This window comes from Mastigoproctus giganteus, chromosome 8 (genome assembly GCF_048544385.1).
Source record: "Mastigoproctus giganteus isolate SK-2022 chromosome 8, ASM4854438v1, whole genome shotgun sequence".
Lineage (NCBI taxonomy): Eukaryota > Metazoa > Arthropoda > Arachnida > Uropygi > Thelyphonidae > Mastigoproctus > Mastigoproctus giganteus.
This window is the reverse complement of record NC_143582.1, coordinates 211494049-211516655: the sequence shown is the minus strand read 5'-3', so window position 1 is coordinate 211516655 and position 22607 is coordinate 211494049. Positions and strand designations below refer to the sequence as shown.

At 34.1% G+C, this 22607-nt stretch overlaps 1 protein-coding gene across 3 annotated transcripts in view; it reads right to left on the bottom strand.

The window, feature by feature from the left end:
• Positions 1-285: 285 nt before the first annotated feature.
• The window catches only part of LOC150082242 (protein Obscurin-like), an 865351-nt gene continuing 843029 nt past the window's right edge, over positions 286-22607 (bottom strand). For 2 of the 3 annotated variants that reach the window (XM_090379203.1, XM_090379204.1), the window contains exons 73-78: positions 21135-21414; positions 18411-18591; positions 13930-14005; positions 6852-7001; positions 6511-6699; positions 286-495 (exon numbers count right to left, since the gene is read on the bottom strand). In XM_090379203.1, the coding sequence (XP_090235329.1) occupies positions 468-495; positions 6511-6699; positions 6852-7001; positions 13930-14005; positions 18411-18591; positions 21135-21414 (904 nt within the window). In that variant the 3' untranslated portion in view covers positions 286-467. The remainder of the gene's footprint in view (positions 496-6510; positions 6700-6851; positions 7002-13929; positions 14006-18410; positions 18592-21134; positions 21415-22607) is intronic. The other variant, XM_090379205.1, reaches the window with a different exon arrangement.

The window sequence follows — 22607 nt, the reverse complement described above, 5'->3', positions numbered from 1 at the left end:
CGTGTTTTGTTTGAACTGCTTCATGTTTACCTCATGTTTTTTCTTTCACTTCACTTAACGAATTTGAAAAATAAAGTATTCAACATTATGAACTTACAACTTAGTTATTTTCTCTGAAATTTTTTATTAAGATTTTTTAAAGAGGTTTTTAAAAATTATATTTACAAGCAGTTTGAAGTTCAGTACTTTACCAAGAACAGTAATACTCTGAATATGGAATTTACATATTCCATATTCTAAATGCATTAAATGAATGGCATTAAACTATTATTAACAACTTGTTATAAACAGAATTTTTTTTTATTTATTTTAGTTAGTGTGCTCACATACAAATTCACATGTGAAGATGTCCTCCACAACACGGCATCTCGGAAGTCGTGGAACAAACACAAATTACAGTACAAAGTTCTGCAAAGAACTGAATTTACTTAAACACAAATTCTGTACATACATGTAATTTAATTTGGTTAATCCTCTTGTGAATCAGCTTCCCACCTGAAAGTATTCAAATTATAGTTATTGTTAATAGAACATTTTCTTAGCAAGTGAAATAGAAATAATATCAAAAATAGGAGAAGACACAATTTGAATCATTCTTTTAGTTTATAAAAGAATAATTCAAATTTGACTGATATTCAGTTTCAGTGCTGGGCATGTAGTCTTCTTTCATTAGGAATGGATAAACCATCATCATCTCAGAAAAAAAAAGTTGACGAGATTGATGGTTTACCCATTCCTCTGCATGCACTCCAGCTCAAGAAATTGTGTACTGTATCTGTAGTAGCATGTTCAAGAGAATATTCCATGAAGGAACTCTGCTTCTTGCTACAGACTTTTCTATAACTCAATGAAAACAAAAAACAGAATATAATGTTCTTCCAGTTTGGGATAGGAATTGAATTTTAGACCTTTTTCAAAGAAATGGCAAGACAACATAATAATAAAATGTCATCTCTGATTTATGTGATGAGAGGTTGGGCTGAATTGTTTTAGAATTTGTACCTAGATAACAAAGGCCATAAATATGTCTCTTATGTTGTTTGTATTACATGGGAAATTTACCTGTTTTGTGGGATGAAAAAACAAGGCAATCCTTGCCCAGGACTGATTAACTTGACCAGTGGGAAGGGGAGAGTCCATAAAACTTCCTGTTGAAGTTTTATGGACTCTCCCCAACAATTTGAATCACTTTTGTAAACTGAGTTTAGTTTCTATACAATAAATTTATGGTTCTATTTGTAATAAACCTTATGAAAGAAGGAAAACTATTATTGTTAATTATTAGATCAAAATTATTCAGACACAAGTCAGCTTAATACCACTGAAGATTTACATAACATTAGGTTTATTTAATTAATTAAAAAGGAAGAAAATTTAAAAGAAGAAATGCTTGACAATAGTATAAGGTGTTCAAGTATATTATATGGTTATACTATGTTTCAACACAGTAGTTGAAATCTTAGCCTTTGATCATTAGTGGAATCAAAGATCTTCCTGTGACTGATATAAGATGCAGTATAGTGTGACGAGATGCCAGAATTTGAAAATTAAAATTAGTATTTTCTGTCATTCCCAGTTTTACCTTTACATAAGATGTTCTTTTTATCATGGAACCTGATTGAGATGCACCACTTAAGCATACACTGTGTTGTAAGTAGAGGGCAATGTGATCTGTTGTGCCTGTGCTGTCCAAAATATACAATTTAGGAAAGACATTATTTGGTGATCCTCACGTAATAAATTTGAAGGGAAAAGACTATAACCATATAATAGAGACAGGATATTAGTTTAATGCAGATAACTGAAATAAAGGAACCTCTACCCACCCATGGGTTTGCCAACTGCAGATTTTCAGATAATGTGGGTTCTTATTTGCATACTAAAATATTACAAACCATGCTAAATTATTACATTTACTTTGTGACATAAAATTTTAAAAAATTGTCAAGTAAATATTATGATAACATTTTTTTATTCCAGAGCACAAAAAAGTGCATTCAAAAAGTTCTAATAAATTTTTTTTTTAAATGTTACATGTTAAAGTAAGGGAATTTACAAAAATGGAAAAATGAAATAATTACTTTATGAGGAAATTACTGACTTGGGTTTATGGTTCTATTTGTAATAATTCTTATGATAGAAGGAAAACTATTATTGTTAGGTCAAAATTATTCCGACACAAGTTAGCTTAGTACCACTGAAGATTTGCATAACATCAGGTTTATTTTAATTAATTTTTTTGGTTTGTGAAAAATCACTGGCAATCCAGATGTGGTCCACCGATATATTGAGTTTTCACATGATTGTTTCACCGCCTCTCTCTGTAGATTTTTGTTTCTAATATTTACATTTTTCTTTCACGTATTTTGGACTTCTTTTCATAACACTTTGTTATATTTACTGTATGTTATACATGAATGTATATTAACATTAATTTTACCCTTTATTATGCCCTCTAAACATTCAGTAAGTGCTGAAAGTTAATGCCTATTTGGTTCTATTGTCTTTTTTTATTGTATTGTCAACCTTATCATCATTTTTATGTTGTATAAATGGAAAATGAAATTTACTGAAGTGCTTGTGCTTTGATTTTTAGAATTGACTATTTGTTTCCATCATCAGGTAGCCTCAATCAGCAACTTTGTGTCTCGCAGTGAACAAATAAAATGTATCAAACCTGAATGAGCAGCCAAGCAGTGTTTAGAAGAAGTCATGAGAGAAAACATAATGCTGAGTAGCATTATTTTCTAAAACTACACACATTGAAATAGTACTCCACTTCTTTATTATATCATTGCATTAGGCAACCTATTAATGGTGATTTATTATACACATAAAAGTTACATTTCAAATTGGAAGTTTTCTTCTAACATTGCTTGTTTAGATTCAACACATTCATTTGCCACTAACACAAGGTCATTAATTGAGCCTACCGGCTGTCTGACAATGGGACCAAATAGTTCCAAAATCAGTCATAGTGACCTTTCAGTTCTTAATGATAACATTTTTTCTTACTGGGTAATGTTATTCGATAAAAGTGATATTAGTTACTTCAGGTCAACTTGTGGATAAACATAGGCATTTCTAAAGACTCAAAACCTAAGTGCTGTCACTAAAGGGACAGTAGCATTCCAAACAGAAAAACAAATTAGAGTAGTGTTATTTTTTAAAAATATAACCCCGTGTGAAATTATTTATAAAATTTAGTGTATTGAAACAATTATGTGGCACAAACCCCCTTAAAGCACTTTTGACACTAAAATGTACAATTTGTTTATATTTTTAGATTCTTACTGAATCCCATCATCCGACAAATCTGAGGAGTGTACCAGGTTCTATGTCAAAAAGTCATTCCACACTTCAGATTTCTGTGAAACCTGATACAAATTTCAGATATCCCATCCCCCTTTCATACTGGCTGTAAGATAGGATTTAGGAAGAATGCAGAAACAATCAAATTGGATATTTTAGTGCTGAAAGTGCTTGAAGGTCATCAGGCTGGTTAAAGAAAATTTTCCTTTTATGAAGCATGGAATGACCACATTTGTGATTTGTCCATTTAGGATATACTTATCAATATGCTAATCGGAATTATAGTCTGTTTTATTATTAACTTTGTCAATTTTTCCTTTTTTTTTGCCAATGCTGTATAAGCTTGCTTTCTTGCACCTTTGCCACTATTAATGCTAATATTTTTTATCTCTCATTTTTTCCATTTTATATATTTGCTGCACTGTAAAACAAAAATTGCTATTTTATAGCCAACTTGGGCTTTATTCTTGGCATGATTAATATCATTACGAGGAATGGAACAATGTCATTTGTGTTTTCATTTCACGGATTTTTAAAATAGAAAACAAAATTTACTAATCCAAGAACATTTTTGTATCGTTGAATAATGGGAGGAGGTGATCCGGTGAGTATTTATTTCTGTATTGTTTAAATGAATTATTCCCTTATGCCTGGGGCAAAAGTGTTATAAGTATGCCCTCATTAAATGCAGGTAGTCAATCTTTCAGCAGTGTGGCTAGGGTTGTCGACACCCAGGGGCAACATGTCTTCCAAGTGCCCCTCATTGTGATAGATAATTCCTTCAGTTTGCGCCCCTGAAGCTCGGCGGCCAGAGGAAATTATTCCCTCTGCATCCCCCTGTAACGTTTATGAATTTATAAAAATTACTATTGTAACGTTCTACGATTTGCATATATTTATTAATAAAATAATTTAAATCAGCACGAACTGTGCATCAGTGGTTCTCTTTCTTGGTGATTTCTTTCTACTTTTCTTTCTCTCTCTCTCTCTCTCTCTCTCTCTCTCAGGGTAACTCGGGAATTTTTTTTTGGCTGGTGCAGCATAAGCCTCAGGCTTCCTTGCACTATATAGCTAATAATAATAATAATATGATCTTGTAATGCACTTGGACTGTAGATTCCATGACTTTCCCTACCACTAAGATTAAACTGGTTTATGCTTACCTCTTTTAACCTTAGCCTCTCTCTCTCTCTCCCTTCTGGATTGAGACAGGGATAATTCCTTGAGTCCAGCAATAACTTCATTATGATCATTCTTGGTTAATCACATTATATGTTTCAAATAGGAACTCATTATCCTCTATGTTGGGGTAACACCTAGCCTCATCTAACTATATATATCTGCATCTAGAGCTAATCAGTAGCTCTAATTCATTCATATTATTGGTGGTAATACTGAAATTACTGTGTAAACAGCTTAAACTTTTATTATTATTATTTTTTATTCACTTTTCTGATACATCCCTTGCAATTACTGAAGCACATTGTGCCATAGCTAGCCTGCTGCACATTGCTTTCATTGTATCCTTTCACATATTACTGATTATTTGTGGATGTTTGAAACCATGGTTTGTCCTGGTATTCTAAAACCTTATTCCCTTCTTGAACTCTTGAGAAGAGCAAGCCAGAACAACAAATTTAGAGAAGTGATTCTTAATTTTTTTTTCCCCTACATATTCTTCATAGCTTTCAAGGTATCCTTATGCACCACACTTTAAAATTATGATTACTGATTTATAGGTGTGGCATTTTTAAGTTAAGCATCCTTTTAAATCTTACACTAGTACTCCACTCTCATGGTTAAGAACCATTTATTTGGAGTTGGAGCATTGTTTTAATCACCAACACATTTTAATTTATTTTAATGGGCTTCTTAAAAGATATCCAAATTGCATTGATCTGTTCATACGATCAGAAAAAAAAATCGATAGGAAACTATTTCCTAAACTGTACATAGTTGGAAAGCTGGAGATTAGGTAGTTGTAGGCAGAAGAAAAAATTGGAAGGTTTTAAAGTTCACACTACACTAGAAATTAATTAAATTTTCCTGACAACATACACATTTTATGTTAAAATATAGCCATAGGATTGTTATAGTGATGATTTTAAGCATTATCTTATCTAACATTTTTCTGTCTGTGGGTTTCTGTTTGAATTGCTTGTTAGACATAATATAAATCCTCTTTGGTGCTAGCAGACTTTCAACTGACATAAGGAAACATGCTTTTGTTTTGGGAATTCATGATACAAAGTCCTTGGCTACTAAACTAGATTATTTGATAATTTATCAAATTTATCTATGGTCATACATCTTCTGCTATGGGTGTATTAAATATTTGCAGTTGTAACACTTCAGTGGATCATATCGGCATAGAAATCACTTCAACAGTACACTAAGCAAAATTGCACTAATGTTATTTTTTTAACTATATGAATAAAACACATTATGATAAAGTTTTATGTATCAACCTGTTTTGATGTTCAACACATTGTCTTTACACTTATCCTTGTTGGTATTTTTCATTTGTGATTGACAAGAAAGATGGCCTTTACTAATTTATTGATGGGGTGCAGTTTTAGCTTGTATTTCAGCATTTTGGAAACGTAAGTTAGGACTCGAAAATGCATTTATTTTCTTTAAAAATAAATCTTTAATTAATCTTTACTGCTTTCTAAATTGAGAGAAGATATCATTTCTGGGCAGAATAGAAAAAATGAAAATGAAATTTTTTTTTTATTGAACTGAACAATTATAGTAAACTACTCTCCTATTCTCAAGAAAAATTCACGATTCACAGAAGTTTTTTGAAAATTCAGATATTAATGCAGCTTTACTATTTTTTGCAAAAAGAAAGCCAGAGGAAAAATTACATTTTTTCAAAAAGATGGATTCTCCATTGTATCTGTCAATGAATTTTAAACTTTTTTTTTATTAAAGAATACTGATTCAGCAAAAATATTGTATGAACTTAAATCTATTAGTAAGTCACACATTAATAGTATCTGCAAGAAAAGATGTATAAGTATTTTTGAAGAGATGTAGCAGCTTAAGATTTTTGGGTTTGGAAGTGGAGAACAAGTAGTGCAAAAAGTTTCTTTCTTTAGTTTTTTAAATTATCAGTAAGGTGCAATATTTTTATTTCAACTGTCAATACTGTAATAAAATACTTTAAGAGTTTATTTTAGAAATTTAAATTACCTTGAGGACATTCCAATGGAATTTAGAATATCTTCTGCAATCCCTCCTGTTGCTTTATTTGTATGAAACTGTTTTGAAAATTCTTTGAGGTCCTGAGAAGAAAATATAGCACTTTCTCTTTTTCTTATCATGAATTCTGAAGGGACAAGCCACTTGTGCTCTAAACATTCTTGAACAGTCGGTCGCTTACTATTAACAGAAATAACCATAATCAGATTTAAGGAGATACATATACTAAATGTCAGTGATTTTGTAATTAATAATAAATAACCATTAAATTTACTAGCATTTTAGAGGGTAATATTTTTGTGAAAAAAAATCAAAATTTTTAAAATACTCACAGTGCATGATGTTTAAAAACTTGTATCAGGAATCTTGTGGATTCAACTGTTACTTCCTTGTATAAGCCTTCAAACTGGAAACGAACAAATGTTACATTATTGGCTGTTTCTTCATCATCCTTTCCTTTAAATGGTGATGTACCACTAAGACTGAAAAAAAAAAAAAAAAAAAGAAGTAAAATGGTAACTGTCAAATAAATACAATAAAACTTTTTCAAATACTTTACATAAAAGAAAATATTACACAGCACTAACATTAAATTGCTGAATAACATTTAAGACAACTAAAGGTGAATTTATAGAAAATTAAAAAAAAAAAATTCTTCAAACAATTTGAAGGTTTTTTATTTTTTAATATTTACTGCAAAATACTAGATCATCTGCTATTTTAAATTTTACTATGCACAAAAGATAGTGCTGAAAGGTAAATAGACACAAGTGGTTTGTTTTCAACATAAAAAAAAAAATAGTCTAGCTGAATCTGCTTCAAACTAAGATTTATCAATAGGTTGTTGACGAACTGAATAGGTATTTTGCATCTACATTCATGCATGAGCAATTCTTTAGGGAAGTGGATGCCAGAAGCTAATCAAACTCTAACAGAGAGCTAAATGATTTTGTGGGCGCCTCCGTAACCAGGTGGGCAGGAGCAGCAGCGCGTAGCACACGCTTCTTGATTAGACTGGGATTCGAGCCTGTGACCACCAAATAAGAGGATGTGGAAAGATCAGGGAATGACCACCACATATCCCCCGGAGCAATATGGTCTTAGTTGCTAATGCTCCTAAAAACCAAAAAATAACAACAATAACAAATGATTTTGTAATAACTGAGAGGAAAATGGAAGAGAAATTGTCAAAGATAAACATATAAAAGACACCTGGGGTGGATGGGATCCATCCAGTTATATTAAAGTAGCAAAGGAGGTAAGCAAACCTTAGCCATAATTATGAGAGCATCTTTTTGGATGCAGGGGAGGTCCCTATGGGCTGGAGATGTGCAAATGTTGGAGCAGCTTGGTATTAAGGATAACTTAATTACTGATAAGAATAAAGGGATGGTTGAGTGGAAGAAGACAGAGTAGCTATCAATGGATACTGCTCTTTGTGGATTAATGTTATTAATGGAGTTCCACAGGATTAAGTGCTGAGTCCATTGTTGTTTTCTGTATTTATTAATGATATTGATAAAGGTATATTAGGCTTAATGTCTAAGTTTGCAGATGATACAAGGGTGGTTAATGACAGTAATGAAGGTATGCTGCTACGACAAGATCTAGAAAAATTAGGCAGATGGGCTTAGAAATGGAAATTGAAGTTTAACATTGACAAATGCAAGGTACTACATAAAGGTAGCAGTAATCCTAGAGTAACATACCAACCAACTGCGTGTTACTACACTCAGGGTAATGGAAAATAAAAAGAACATCGGTGTTAATTATGCAGTCAGATATGAAGTTCTCTGAGCAGTGCAGACATGCTGCCAGAACAGCTCATAGGGTTTTGTAAATGATATACAGGAATTTTGCTAGCAGGGATAAGGAGGTGATTATTAAATTGTATAAGGTAGTGGTCAGGCCATATCTTGTATATTGCATACAGGTCTGGAGGCCTCATTTTAGGAAGGATGTAGAGCTGCTGGAACGGGTACAGAGAAGGGCAACAAGTTTGGTGAGGGGAAACAAAGGGCTCTTACCAAGAAAGGCTTCAGTTCTGCAAATTTCAGCATCTGGAGACTAGACATCTGCGATCTGATTGAGGTGTTTAAGGCTTTGAATGGTTTGAGCAAATTCAGTGCTGATGGAATTTTTTGTCTTGCTCAGCCTATGCGCACAAGGGGGCATAAATTCAAATTGAGGAAGGATGGTTGCAGAATAAATGTTTTCCTTCAGCCAATGGGTGGTTGATTGCTGGAACAAGCTTTCATCCATTGTTAAGGAAGTCAATAGTCGAATAAATTCAAGAACTAGACAAACTATTGGAGGAGGAAGGATAGGCGAAATAGGAAAATTTTTTGATCGACTAATACTACTTTAATGTGATGAAATCGGTATTATATACACAAACAAGTGATGCAGCTCAATAATTCCAATAAAATTAGTATGCTACTTTTAATCAAAATGAAAATTGTAATACTCTTTTACATCAAGGGGATATAATTTTACTTTGAAAACAGACTATGTTATTCTGAAGCATCTTTAGTTCAAATCAGAGCCGGAACTAGGCAATCCTATGCCTGGGGCAAAAGTGTTATAAGTATGCCCTCATTAAATGCAGGTAGTCAATCTTTTAGCAGTGTGGCTAGGGTTGTCGACACCTAGGGGCAATATGTCTTCCAAGTGCCCCTCATTGTGATAGATAATTCCTTCAGTTTGCACCCCTGAAGCTCGGCGGCCAGAGGAAATTATTCCCTCTGCATCCCCCTGTAACGTTTATGAATTTATAAAAATTACTACTGTAATGTTCTACGATTTGCATATATTTATTAATAAAATAATTTAAATAACACAATGAATATAACAGAACAAAAATATCAATGAAAAAGAAACTTACAAATATTTGTTTATATCTATGGAGAATTTAATTCTATACAGGGTGTCTCAAAAATATTGGTACAAACGTTTAGGGGAGGTAGGTAACATCTAAAGGAATGAGAATCACATAGGAACCCATAACCGGAAACGTCACCGTAAGTTGGTAGACGGCGCTGTTCATCAGTTCGCGAGAGGGAAAATTTCTGGTTTACTCATTCAAGCAGTAGTTGCCGCACAAAGAGCATGCATCGATATACGAACTGTGAGCTGGCAGACATGCACCTAGTGTATGGATTAGCAGAGGGCAATGGATGAATTTATGGAGAATGCTTCCCAGACAGACATGTACCGGACCACCGTTTGTTTGCGCGTGTGCATCAAAATTTGTGCAATTATGGGTCATTTAGAGGTAACAGGAGTAGTGTGGGCAGACCACGTTCGACGCGAACTCCCGCCATGGAAGAAAGTGTGTTGAATGCCATCCAGAATAATCCTACTACCAGCACACGTGCCATTGCCTCTGCCTTAGGAGTGTCTCGTTGCAGTGTACAGTGTGTCTGCCACGATGATTGCTTACACCCCTTTCATCTCCAAAGTGTTCAGTTACTGCTCCCCCAAGATCATCCTTCATGTGTGGCTTTTGCGCAGTGGTTTCTCCAAGAAAGTGTTCAAGACTTGAATTTTCCAGCTTATGTTTTGTTAACGGTGAGGCTTATTTCACTCGGGAAGGCTTATTCAATCAGCACAATGCTCATGTGTGGGCTCACGACAACCCACACGGTGTGCGCCCCCATGCGGCACATCACTTCGCAATAAATGTGTGGGCAGGTATGGTCGGTGACTGCTTAGTCGGCCCATACCTGTTACCATCCCGCATGAACTCTGCTAAATATCGGATCTTTCTTGAACAAGTTCTACCAGGGTTACTTGACGATGTTCCAGCAAAAGAGACACAACATTTGGTTTCAACACGACAGGGCACCTGCCCTTATGGAAGGTGTGTTCATGACCATTCGAACAGGTGTTTTGGGCGTCGATAGATTGGCCGTGGTGGATCCGTTGCCTGGCCTCCACACTCACCTGATTTATCGAGCCTTGATTTCTTTCTGTGGGGGCCCTCAAATCTATCGTGTATGAATCGCCTGTGGAGACAGAAATGGATCTTGTAGCGAGACTCGTCTGCGTTGCTGCTACTGTCAAAGAAACTCCAGGTGTGTTCGACCGTATCCGCCAATCCATGCTGCATCGGTGTCATGCATGCATCGCGTCTCGTGGTGGAACCTTCGAGCATCTGTTGTAACATCATGAAATGCATCCATCTTGTACTCCATTGTTAATATTATGTCAAATAAATGTTTGCCACTAATTACTGTCTTGTGTCATTTCTGCTTCTTGCGCCTCTGCTACTACTTTTCTGTGACATTTCCGGTTATGGGTTCCTATGCGATTCACATTCTGTTAGATGTTAGCTACCTCCCCTAAACGTTTGTACCAATATTTTTGAGACACCCTGTATAAACTACAAAGAAAGTTCATATAACTACAAAAAAAATTAGAAAACCAGATAGTTTGTTTATATATCTAGTATAAAATCATAGAAACAAAGTATTGAGAAATATAGTACTTTTAACATTACAACGTAAACTAAAAATATGCAATGAAGGGTGTATTATTTTAATTGAATTTTTCTTGCTTTGAATTACCTTTCACAAGAAGCTACTGTTACAGGCAGGTTAAAAAAAATTCATAGCGCTATTTCTATATTTGGATAAGATTTTATTAGACAATACTCATGAACGAATTGGAGCAGTTGTAAAGGGGTTACAGATTTTATATACTGCAGAATTGATAAAACATGATTTTTCAAATATCTGTTGAAATATCAACAGATATTTGAAAAATTTTGTTTGTCCTCCAGTGGTTAGCTCTGGAGGACAAACCAAAAAGCTCAGAGGTGTGACGTCACAAAACAGGCCATACTTTATAGAAGTTTGTAATTGGAGCTTCTCTGTTATTTTCGAAATTTGTAAAACACTGTTCCTCCCTGATATTCTTTTCATGATTATATATCCCAAATTTACAATTTTTTTCACTCTCACAAAATCACAAAAATTTCTGGAATCATAAGTAGCACGTACAAAAATAATGCAGTATTTATTTTAATAAAATTTGTATTTTAAACAAAGAACACAAGTTGACCAGAAGCTATTATCTGTGTTGGGAATACATCTTAATCTTTTGATTGGCTATAGAAACAGTTGACTAGCATGACTTCTCGGTATGTGGGATATGTTGCATATGGTGGCTGCATATGTTTTACGTTCCACTTACATTGTGGAATGGTAATCCCTTTAACCCTTAATTTGTGTTTTCTAATTGCTTAAATTGCCTGAAGGCCAGAGGTGGAAATAAAGCATAAAAAGTTAAGTATCTCGTAATCCATTCATTATATGGAAATTTTCTTCATTCTACAGAAACTTTTAAATGTAATTACCAAAAGGAATTCAAAAAATTCGCTATAAAGAAGTTCGTTAAACATAGGTCCAACTGTAATTAAATGAAAAATGAAGCAATTTTAAAATATATAACTGGTCATATATAAATGCACCCTTAAAATGTTACACCTGGGGCTGGCACCCTGATCTCCCCACCCTAGTTCTGGCTCTGGTTCAAATAGAAAAATGGCTTTATCACTTAATATAATCCTAATCATATCCTTCCAACTTTCAAAAATCAAGAAGGCTTTTAATAGAGAACTAGAAAAGCTAGAACACTTTAAAATTGCATTCTGGCACTATCCAAACAGAAGTCCCTGAGTTTTCTTTCAAATTAATGATAACTAATTAATCCATGTTATATCCTACATTGTACAGTTCTTTGCTTCATTTATTTATTTATTATTATTTTTTTTCCATTCTGTTTAATTACACAGCATTGGCTAATGCAAAATTTTGGTTTTGCCATCTAACCGAAGTTGACTGTAGTTCACCATGTCAACTTATGTGAATCAACTGCCACAGCACAGTTGCATCACTCAACAAATTCATAGTAGCCTAATCTACTTTCACAAACAACTTCACTTAAAAAAAGAAATACCTGCTTATTTAAACTAACCTTCTTTTAACAACAAACACTACAACATACAACACAGAACAAACTACTTGGTAACACAAGTGCACTGAGCTGTAATGCTACATACAAAAAACAAGCATTGACATTTTATAGTAAAAGTTAAATCTTTATAAAAAAATTAAATATATAAACACCTATAAAAATATGTTATATGAGGTCCAAATATATTTGTTTACCTGTTGTAAACACATGTATACTAGCAAAAATACTATATTCAGGCTGAATGTGAACAGAGCTCCCCATATAGTAGACTCCACAAGACGGTTTGACAAAATTTAATACACATATTTTTTGAAAAAAGGAAAAGAATGAGGTTCATTTTTTTTCTCGTTTATCTTTCTACAAATGGTACTAAGTACAATTCAAAGCTCTATATTGTCAATGAGAGTGGTGTATCCTTATTATTCTGTGTAATCGAGTAGTGACTCACATCCAGGTCTCTTGTTTTTCATGGCACATTGCAGATTAACTTTGAGGATTTGTGTATAATTTTGTGGGCTGAAGAACAGTATGTAACCTTCCCAGTGATTTTAAAGTCTTGAATTTATTTTTTAATGTTAATGGGTGATATTTCTAATGCATGCTGTGTCATTTTCTGTCTAGTTCAATGTGCCAGCATCATGTATCATCCAAAATCACTCTTTGATGCCAGAAGTAATTTCCTTCCTTTTGTATTGTGTTAGGGGCTGCAGATGCACTCTTAGCAAATGTTTCTGTTTATTGGTGAGATACTTAGAAATCCATTTGTTCAGACCTTTCTACATTACAATCCGTTGAGGATGATGACAAAGGCAAACCCATGACTAATATCCAGCTACTGGTCATATCAACTATTATACATTGATCTGTTCTTATGACATCGTCTGCTCTAGATATCAGCATGGCAGATAACATTTTCTTTTGTGACAACTGGGTGAGTGTCATCCTCCAGTTTTTCTTCCGTCATGGTAACAATGTGCCCACTGGTGCACATGACATACAGTTGTGAACATGTGCTTTTCCATACGTTGATGAATTTCTGTTGAAGAGATGCTCTCTTTAGTAAGAAACGGAGCAGCACTGCATTATGCTAGTTTGGACACATCCATCACTGTTCAATGTAATGTCATATCATATCTGCTGCTCTGCATCACTTCAAGCACATACTGCATTGTTCAATATGTGCATGCTTGAAGCTGTATTGTTAAGTTGAAGCATTAATAATTAATCCCTAAATTTACACCCATGGCAGCATAAAATTTAGACAAATTTTAGAATATTTTTAAATTTATACAATCAAAATATTGTTTTCATCCAACTAATTCTCATAATGTTCTCACACTGCATTTTAATTATTTTTCTAAAATGTTTCTCTTAAATGCTTTGGTTATGATTAGCATAGCTGAACTATCAACAGTCAAACATGAAGCTTACAGAATGTATGCAAGGACTCCTACTGCCCAGATGTCAGCAGCTGCTGTAACAATTTCATTTTTCAGAACCTCTGGAGCTAAAGGAATAAATAACATAATAAGTAATAGTGTTTATTTAAGCTGTATTTATATATATATATTTTACATTATATATATTTTTACTTATCATATTTCTTATTATTTATATAAGAATTTATATATATTTTTTTACTTGTCATATTTCTAAAATTTCAAATAGTGAATTTCAGAGATGACCCTAGTACTCACAACTTTCATATCTACAAGTCATCCCAAATTATAAAACTTAAATAAATAGCATTACTGAAAGGTTATTCTGCTATTTGTTTAAAATATGAGACAGTGCTATAACAGACTGTTTTGAGACACCAGTCTCTCATCAGTCAGAAAGCATTCTCAATTAGTAAATCTCTGATGATGTTAAGAATAATGAAGTTAAACTTCAATTCATTTCAGATTTGCTGGAGATATATCAAAAAATATTTAAAATGAAAAAAAAAAAAAAAAACCAGCAGCAAATTCATATGATTATTAACAATAAACTCTATTGCAAATAGAAAAAAAAAGCTTTAGTTGGTGATTCCCAAAAGTAAAGCCCTTACCTGATATATTTAAGATTTGTTAGTTTAAATACCACTGCCCTTTTAGTATTAATATTTTTTATTTAAAATTTTCCTAATAAGCAAAAGAACCAGAAAAAAACTGAGTTTTATACAGTACAGTATACTAATCCTGTAGAACAGTAGTTACCAAACTACTGAGATCTACAGACCCCTTCAAAAAAAAAAAAAAAAAAAACATTTACGGACCCCTACAAAAATTAAAAAGAAAATTTAGTTTTATGTTTAAAACAACTCAACTTTATTCTTATTTTTACATAAATATATAATAATAACTTTATATTTATCATCAGTTTGCTATACATAGAACGAATAATTTGACTAGTTCCAGAGGGTCGTTTTGCAGACCCCCTGGAACTGGTCTACAGACCCCAGTTTGGGAACTGCTATTCTAGAAGGAGGAGGAGAACAGCACTGAACTGCTGCTGCTGGCTGAGTTGGTATGCTACTTAGCAAGATCAAGATTTAGCTCTGAGATTAGAGTGTGAGCTTTCTTTATGCACTCAGAAGATATGATCTTTTAGAGATGGCTCTCTTGACACTTGTTATGGACTGAAACCCTTCTTCAACCACTGAGATCTTTTTATGCAAGGGGTGATCATTTAATTTGCAGAGTAGTGCAAGGTCTTATCTTAATTGTCATCATCTGAATCTTCTGTGGATTTCTCCTTCTCAAAATACTCTCCCTTGAACTTTACATACTTTTGCCACCGTCGTACCCACGCATTAAATGCTTCTTGCAAGCAATTTTTTGAAAGACTGCGAAGTGTTTCCATTCTGGCTCTGTGAGCATTGTAAAACTGATATAAAAAGCTTGCCTTTCAGAGCTTTTTTTTCATTGTAAAACTGATATAAAAAGCTTGCCTTTCAGAGCTTTTTTTTCAAACAGGAAGAAATCATGTGGGGCTAAATCTAGTGAATAAGGGGGATGTGGCAGGACCTCAGCACCTATGGCAGTGATCACTGGTGGCACAATATTAGTTGTATGGGCCTGGCATTGTCTTGATGGAGAAACTGCTTCACATCAGAATGTTCTTGACGTTTCTCATGAATGGTGCTGTGAAGTTTGACTCTGAGAACCTCAGAGTATGCTTCCTTATTCATAGTTGTTCCATAAGGCACAAAATGTGCAACAAGAATGCCTTTTATGTCAAAAACACAAGAACCATTTGTTTGTCAGCTGAACGAGAAGCTCAAAATTTCTTAGGTCTTGGTGAATCAGAATGTTTCCACTCACCCAGTTGTTGTTTTGTCTCTGGATCATAATGAAAAATTCAAGTTTGATCACAAGTCACCATTTGATTTAAGAAGTTTTGACCCTATGTTTCAAAACGATCAAGTATTTCCTTGCACACGTCTACTCTTTGCTGTTTTTGTTCTGGAATTTAGCAGGCAGAGATTTGCAACATTTTCAGGTGATCTTTCACAATATTGTGAGCACTACCATATGAAATGGACATTCTAAAAGCTAATTCATGAAGTGTAATTCACCTGTCTTCATCCAAGATTTCCTGGGTTTTTGTGGTTTTCTCAGGAGTGGTTGAGAAGGAAGGCTCACCAGGTCTTGGATCATCTGCAACAGGCTCACAGCCTTTACTGAATCGCTTGTGCCATTTAAATATGGCCATCCTACCAAGACACTGAATACCATATGCTTCATTCTTCTCTTTAACTGTTTCCGATGCATTTAAGCGCCATCTGACACAATAATGAATCACATATCACTATTCAATCTGTATGTCTGACATGATACTTTCTTCAAAACAATCATCAGTGATATGCGATTAAAAAAATCGTGTGTGTACCCTGTACATATGAAAGATGTTTTATGTGTAAACATCTTTGATGACACCTACTAAATTTCGAACAGCTAGAACTGAAATCATGAACAACGTAATTTATGCTCAAGCCTGCTACTTACTCTACCAAACCAACATTTGGAAGAGGTTAGGCCAATAGCCTAATTACCCATTTTATTTTAGCCATTTGTTGAATAGTATGATTGCAACAATACAAGTATTTGTATTGTTACAATCATACTATCATGTTGGATCATGTTACTCTGTCATGCTTTGTTGCAAATTAACATGCAGCGCTAACGAGATCTGCAAGAAACTACACTATCCATGTATATTTCGACAGTATACACTGTCAAAACTATGACTTGACTTAGGATCTCAACGAGTACAAGCACGAGATGGTAATGCCGCACATTCCATTTCACAACGAGGAAACAGAGATGAAATATGTCAAGATCTACGGTGACAATGAAGAGCCCATGCTAGATCATAAATTGTATGAATTGAACTTGAACATTCGCAAAACGATTGAAATATGTAAGAAGATGTGTCAAGACAATAACAATGGTGACCCTGACAAAGCATGCGGTAATGACCTGCATAGCCTTGTAAAGCAATCGCGAGAAGACCCCTTTTGAAACTTTTACAATCATCCAAACAGCAAGATGAATGAGGATCTAAAGCTCGCCACGTTCAACCCACTCAGTGCAATTGCAAAGACACGTGAAAACTTGATGACCAATGAGGACTTCTGAAACTTAATGAGAATGGCCAATGACAAGCAAAAGATTCTACTCATGCATGTAATTTAGAGTCTGTTATCTCCCAATTCAAATATTCTTGACCGGCCCAGCTGGAAAAATGTTTATGATTCACCTATTGATGGAAATATACAACTGTTTCAGTAATACAGACAGGTACTGTAATGCCTACATTACATGCGCTTCAACTGGCAAGGCTGAAGTGCATGTAATGTAATGATCTTGGATGTGCTCAGAGCTGGTTTATGCCAGCTCTGAGCACATCGAAGATCACTGCCCTCAAGATATCCATTTCTCTGGTTACCAAAAGGTTTCTGTCATGGGTGGCAATGATTAGCCCAAAAACACCTAAGTGATATGCCCACAATCATAAAAGTTTTTCTGCAACCAGCTGATTTATGCCAGGTCTGAGCACATCCAAGATCACCTCCCATGATCCTTTGCTTTAAATGCTTTACTTTACCTTAAATTTTACAAGATATCCATTTCTCTGGTTACCAAAAAGCTTTCTGCCAGGGGTGACAGTGGTTAGCCTAAAGCCACCCAAGTGGTATATCCCTGAATCATAAGCATTTTTCTGCAACCAGCTGGTTTATGAGCTCATCCAAGGTCACCTCCCATGATCCTTTGCATGATCTCCTCTCCTGACTCCATTTTATTTGTTACGAAACGGAAATGACATCATTTCCGCGTTACAAAATAGTGATAAATCAATTTTACTACCATCCAAAATTTAGTAAGTGCCACCAAAGATGTCTACACATCAAAAACTCTTTTAATGCAACACTAGCTTGACAAGTACTGGCAAGTGCATACAGAGTCTGCTCAGTAGTTATCAGGGAGAGCACCTCTAGTGGCAGTTATGGAAAATTCACATGATAAACAGTCTTGCACCAGTCCACAAATTAAATGATCACCCCTTGTATCTTTATTCAGCTAACAGAGCATTTTTAAACTACTGAGAACATTCAGTGTAACACTGGCAACAGTCTGCAGTCAGGGAATAAGTCTAAAGTATAAATTTTTTTCTAATTCTTTTATTATTTATTTAAATGACTAATAAGTCTGCAATATAAAAGTTAACTGCAGCCCATAAAGACTGATTAACATCACTGGAACAAAAACATAGCTCTACCGAAATTAAAATAATGGAAACAGTTAAAAAAATTCTGCTTTTAAGAAATTCTCTTCTAGTAGGTGCCGCCGTTAATAACATCATAATACCAGAAATATTAGTTTCTAATTAACTAAAAATTTTCAAGTTTCTGGAGACACTTAACTTACCCAAATATTCTGCTGTTCCTTGAACACTGACTTTACAACCAGTTTTTGGAACGAAACGTGATGAGCCGAAGTCAATAAGTTTTATATCAGGATGCCTGTGGTCCACTAGGACTACGTTGTCTGGCTGAAGCTGAATGTAGCAAATATCTCGAAAGTGAAGATATTCTATAGCATCCAGTACCTGTTTGGATTAAAAACAGAATGCCAATTTATAATAATGGTGCAGGAGATAAAACATGAAAATAATTTAAAATTGCTGCATTTTGTAATGGATATTGCAAGTTGTGTTGTACGTAATATACAAATGAACAAGGAAAAATTAGGCGCATGTGGTTATACTCATTAATTTAATAAGATGATAATAAAACAAAAAGCTACCAATGCGGCAAACTAAAACTGAAATGGATTTCTTAAAAACAAATCCCATAAAATAACCAGTAAAAGAATGTTGTTCATCTATTAGTTGTTTAATTGATGCAAGGCTAATGCACTGACAGTAGTTGATGTCACTGAAAAAGTGAAAGTCTAACTTTAACAGAAAGTTAGCTACTATAGAAAGCTAGCTAATATCCTCAAATACAAGTGTCTCTTGAGTTTAGAGAGAATTACAGTGTAAATGTCTATATAGTCAACATGTACCTTAATTACCACATATACTTTTAGAGAAACTGTGTTCTTGAAATGTGGATAATCGATATGTTGGGTATGAATGGAATCTGTAACACAGGATATCATGGTGTGAAACCATGACATTTTGTGTTACAGACGACAATAATCTGAGTGTACAGGCAGTCAGAAGAGTACTGATTGATACATTTTTGAAGCATTGTAGATCATGTTTTGCTAGTTTGGACTTACAACTGTTATATTTTGAGTTTATACAAACATGAAAAATATTTCTAAGTTATGAATAATGAAATTAAGTTACAAAATTATGTTAAGTTGTGAGCTTTATTAATATCAACAAAATCACTTTTCATGGTATGAAAGGATTTCATTTTTCAGTACTGTAAAAAACTACAAGAACTATTTTTCAAACATTGCTTTCCAGCTATTAAGAAAACGAAAAATGGGAGCAATATTAGAATTGCTCTAAAACTGACAAATCAAAAATTAGTTCCTTCCAGTATGTTTTGTTGATAAATCAGTGATATAAACTACTATAATCTATCTAATGCAAGTAGAGTGCAGAAATTTTATAGCCAAATTAATGAAGTGCATGGTGTCTGGAAAAAAAAAATCTTTATTATTAGCAAAGTCCACAACTTTTGAACAGATGCATATTTACATTTAGCTGTTTTCAAAATTACAAATAATAGCTCAAAATGTCTTTATGTACATCAATAAACTTTAATGTGCACACATTAAATGTGCCCATCTTGTGGCTCTGAGCATGTTAAATCTATATTCGATCTATGATACAGTGCTTAGCATTTTAGGTGAAATCAAAGATAGCGCTTCAATTATTCTTGCCTTTAATCTTGACAAATCAGGAACTGCTATTGCAAATACCTTATCCTTAACATAACACACAAGAAAAAACTGAGTGCATTTATGTCAGGTGACCAAAGCAGCCATTCAATCGGTTCCATGATCAATCCAGTGATTTGGGAGAACAGCATCAAGATTGTTATGTACAGCAGAATATCAACATCCCAACAGGTGGGGTCCCATCCTGTTGGGATAAAGTGGGGGAAGAGTTTGGCTGATATTCCTTAAGTTGTGGAAGCACAACTGGTAGAATATCAGCTGGAAGCATAATTCTCTAAAAGGTCAAGACAGACTGTTCCATTAACTGACTTTTCAGAACAAAAAAAAAAAATGGACCAATAATCTGATTACAACAAAGCACTGAACCACACACACTGACCTTCGGACTATCAGGCATTTTTGCACATGCTGCATGTCGGTTCTCAGATCCCCCATACAGTATATGAATACTATCGATTTACTTGTCCTGACACAGTTGAAAAGTTGATGAAAAGTTGCTTCATCAGAAAAGCACACTTTTGTAAGAAGCTGTTGTCTTCGATTAACTGCAGCATTGTGGTAGCAAACAATTCATGTTGTAGCCTGCCTGTTGGTAACAACTTGCTGCACCACTTGAGCTTTTAAGTCACATAATCAAAGCCTTTTATGAAAAACATCATGTACTGTAGATTTCAAAATTTGCGGTTCTCATGAAGTGCAGTGAATTGATTTTTTTGGGCTTCAGTGGAATGCATTACAAATGTTCTTCTGAACTTATATGTTTGAGGCTGTCTGCTACCTTCATCATACAGAAAACTTCCAGTTTTATTGAACTTTTCCATCTATGCCCAAAGGCTGGAACACTTGGTGGATCCTTCTTAAACATCTGATGACAATTACGTTGAATAATTGTAGCAGCCACAAAATGATATTATGCCTTCTCTTTATGGTCTACTGTGGGGCTACCTTTGAACCAGTGATCTCTGAAATACATGGAAAACAAACTTCACAGATCACTGGTTCAAAGGTAGGCCATAAAGAGAAGACATGATAAAAAGTTTATAGACTTTTCTAATAACAAAGGTTTTTTTCCTGGCACCCTGTAGCTATGGGGTTTGGAATATTTTGAATGATTCTCACATGCTAAATGATTTGAACATAAAATTGAATCCAAGATTAGGGCTTTCTCTTTAAACAGTTGATTATAATATTATCACATTACCACAATGCTTATTTATTTTTTTTTTAACATACCTGCCTTATCACCCTGGAAACTGCTTCTTCGGTATAATCAGGATACGAAGAAAAATAGGTTAGGATATCGATTCCTGATAACTTTTCCATAACTAGGATGGTTTTATCACCAAAACAACTTGCCGATTCTAATGTTACTATCCTTTCATGGCAAAGGGACTTCATGATATCATATTCTTGACGTCCTGCTGATGTATCAGAGTGGGACTGAATAATTTTTGCTGCACTCGTTGATCCTGTTTCTTTAACCCAAGCTCTCACTATTATAGAAAACTGTCCTCTGCAATAAAAACAAAAGAATATTATAGTGACTTGGAGGAGGAGAGGAAAGGAAAGGAAAGGAAATTATATTTTCCCACAATTTTTTCTTAAATAGAAGGATTTAAAACTGCAGAGTATTGCTGGTGCAATTTTCTCGCCTCTACTTTTTGATATGGTTGTTTTCTTTTAGCCTGTATAAACATTGGCATGTTAAGTATCTGAATTTATACATAAGTATACAGTCTTCTGTAAGCCTAAGTTATTTTCCTACTGCAACCGACGAGATTATGATAAAAATCCAAGTGAGGCTCCCATCTAACTACTAAGTGCATGACATATAAAATGTAATTTATTTAAGAATCACTATATCAAGAATTATTTTGCCAAGAATACTTATGCATGTGAACAAATTTAACTTTTTGATCACCTTTTAATTCTAACTTAGGCGGTATCAGCTGATTGTTGCTTGTGTTTATTCACAACTATTAACATTCCCTTGCTTTTTGATGTGTTCACATATCAATGTAACTTATTCTTCCCATTTTATTACACTAACTCTCTCATCTCATATATATGTTAATTTGGAACCACTCCCTTCTGAAAATCTGCTAACTCTTACTGTTAATTTACACATGTAGCACACATAAAAGTTACCAGGCATTTAATTTTTTTACACAAATAATTTTTAACAACTTATAATAAAAGAAACACATTTATTCCCTACTGCAACCAATGAGATTATGACACAAATCCAAGTGAAGCCTTCCATCTACCTACTAAGTGCATAATATATAAAATGTAATTTATTTGTTGAAGCCTTGTACATATTACTCATACAGAAAATCAAACACTAATTAAAACTGAAAACACATTATCTAAAGAACTACCAATTAGAAAAAAAGTGAATTAGGTAATAGAATTTAAATATTTGGACAGAAATTAACAGTAGCAATAGAACAGTGGACAAAGTCATAAACCAGGCAAACAATGCTTAACAATGCCGGTCTCCTACTTTAAGAGTAGGAGACCGGCAGAATTACTTAACAAGTACAGGTCACTGTTGAACAAAAGCCGAGAATTAGGGTTGAATTTGAAAGTGTCTGCAATTCTGCCCAGACACGATAGGAGGGAGTATATGATGAGAGCCTTGTCGATCAATTCGGCCCTGGAAAGATTGTGCAAGGCTCAAGGGGTAGAATTTTTTTCAGCCTG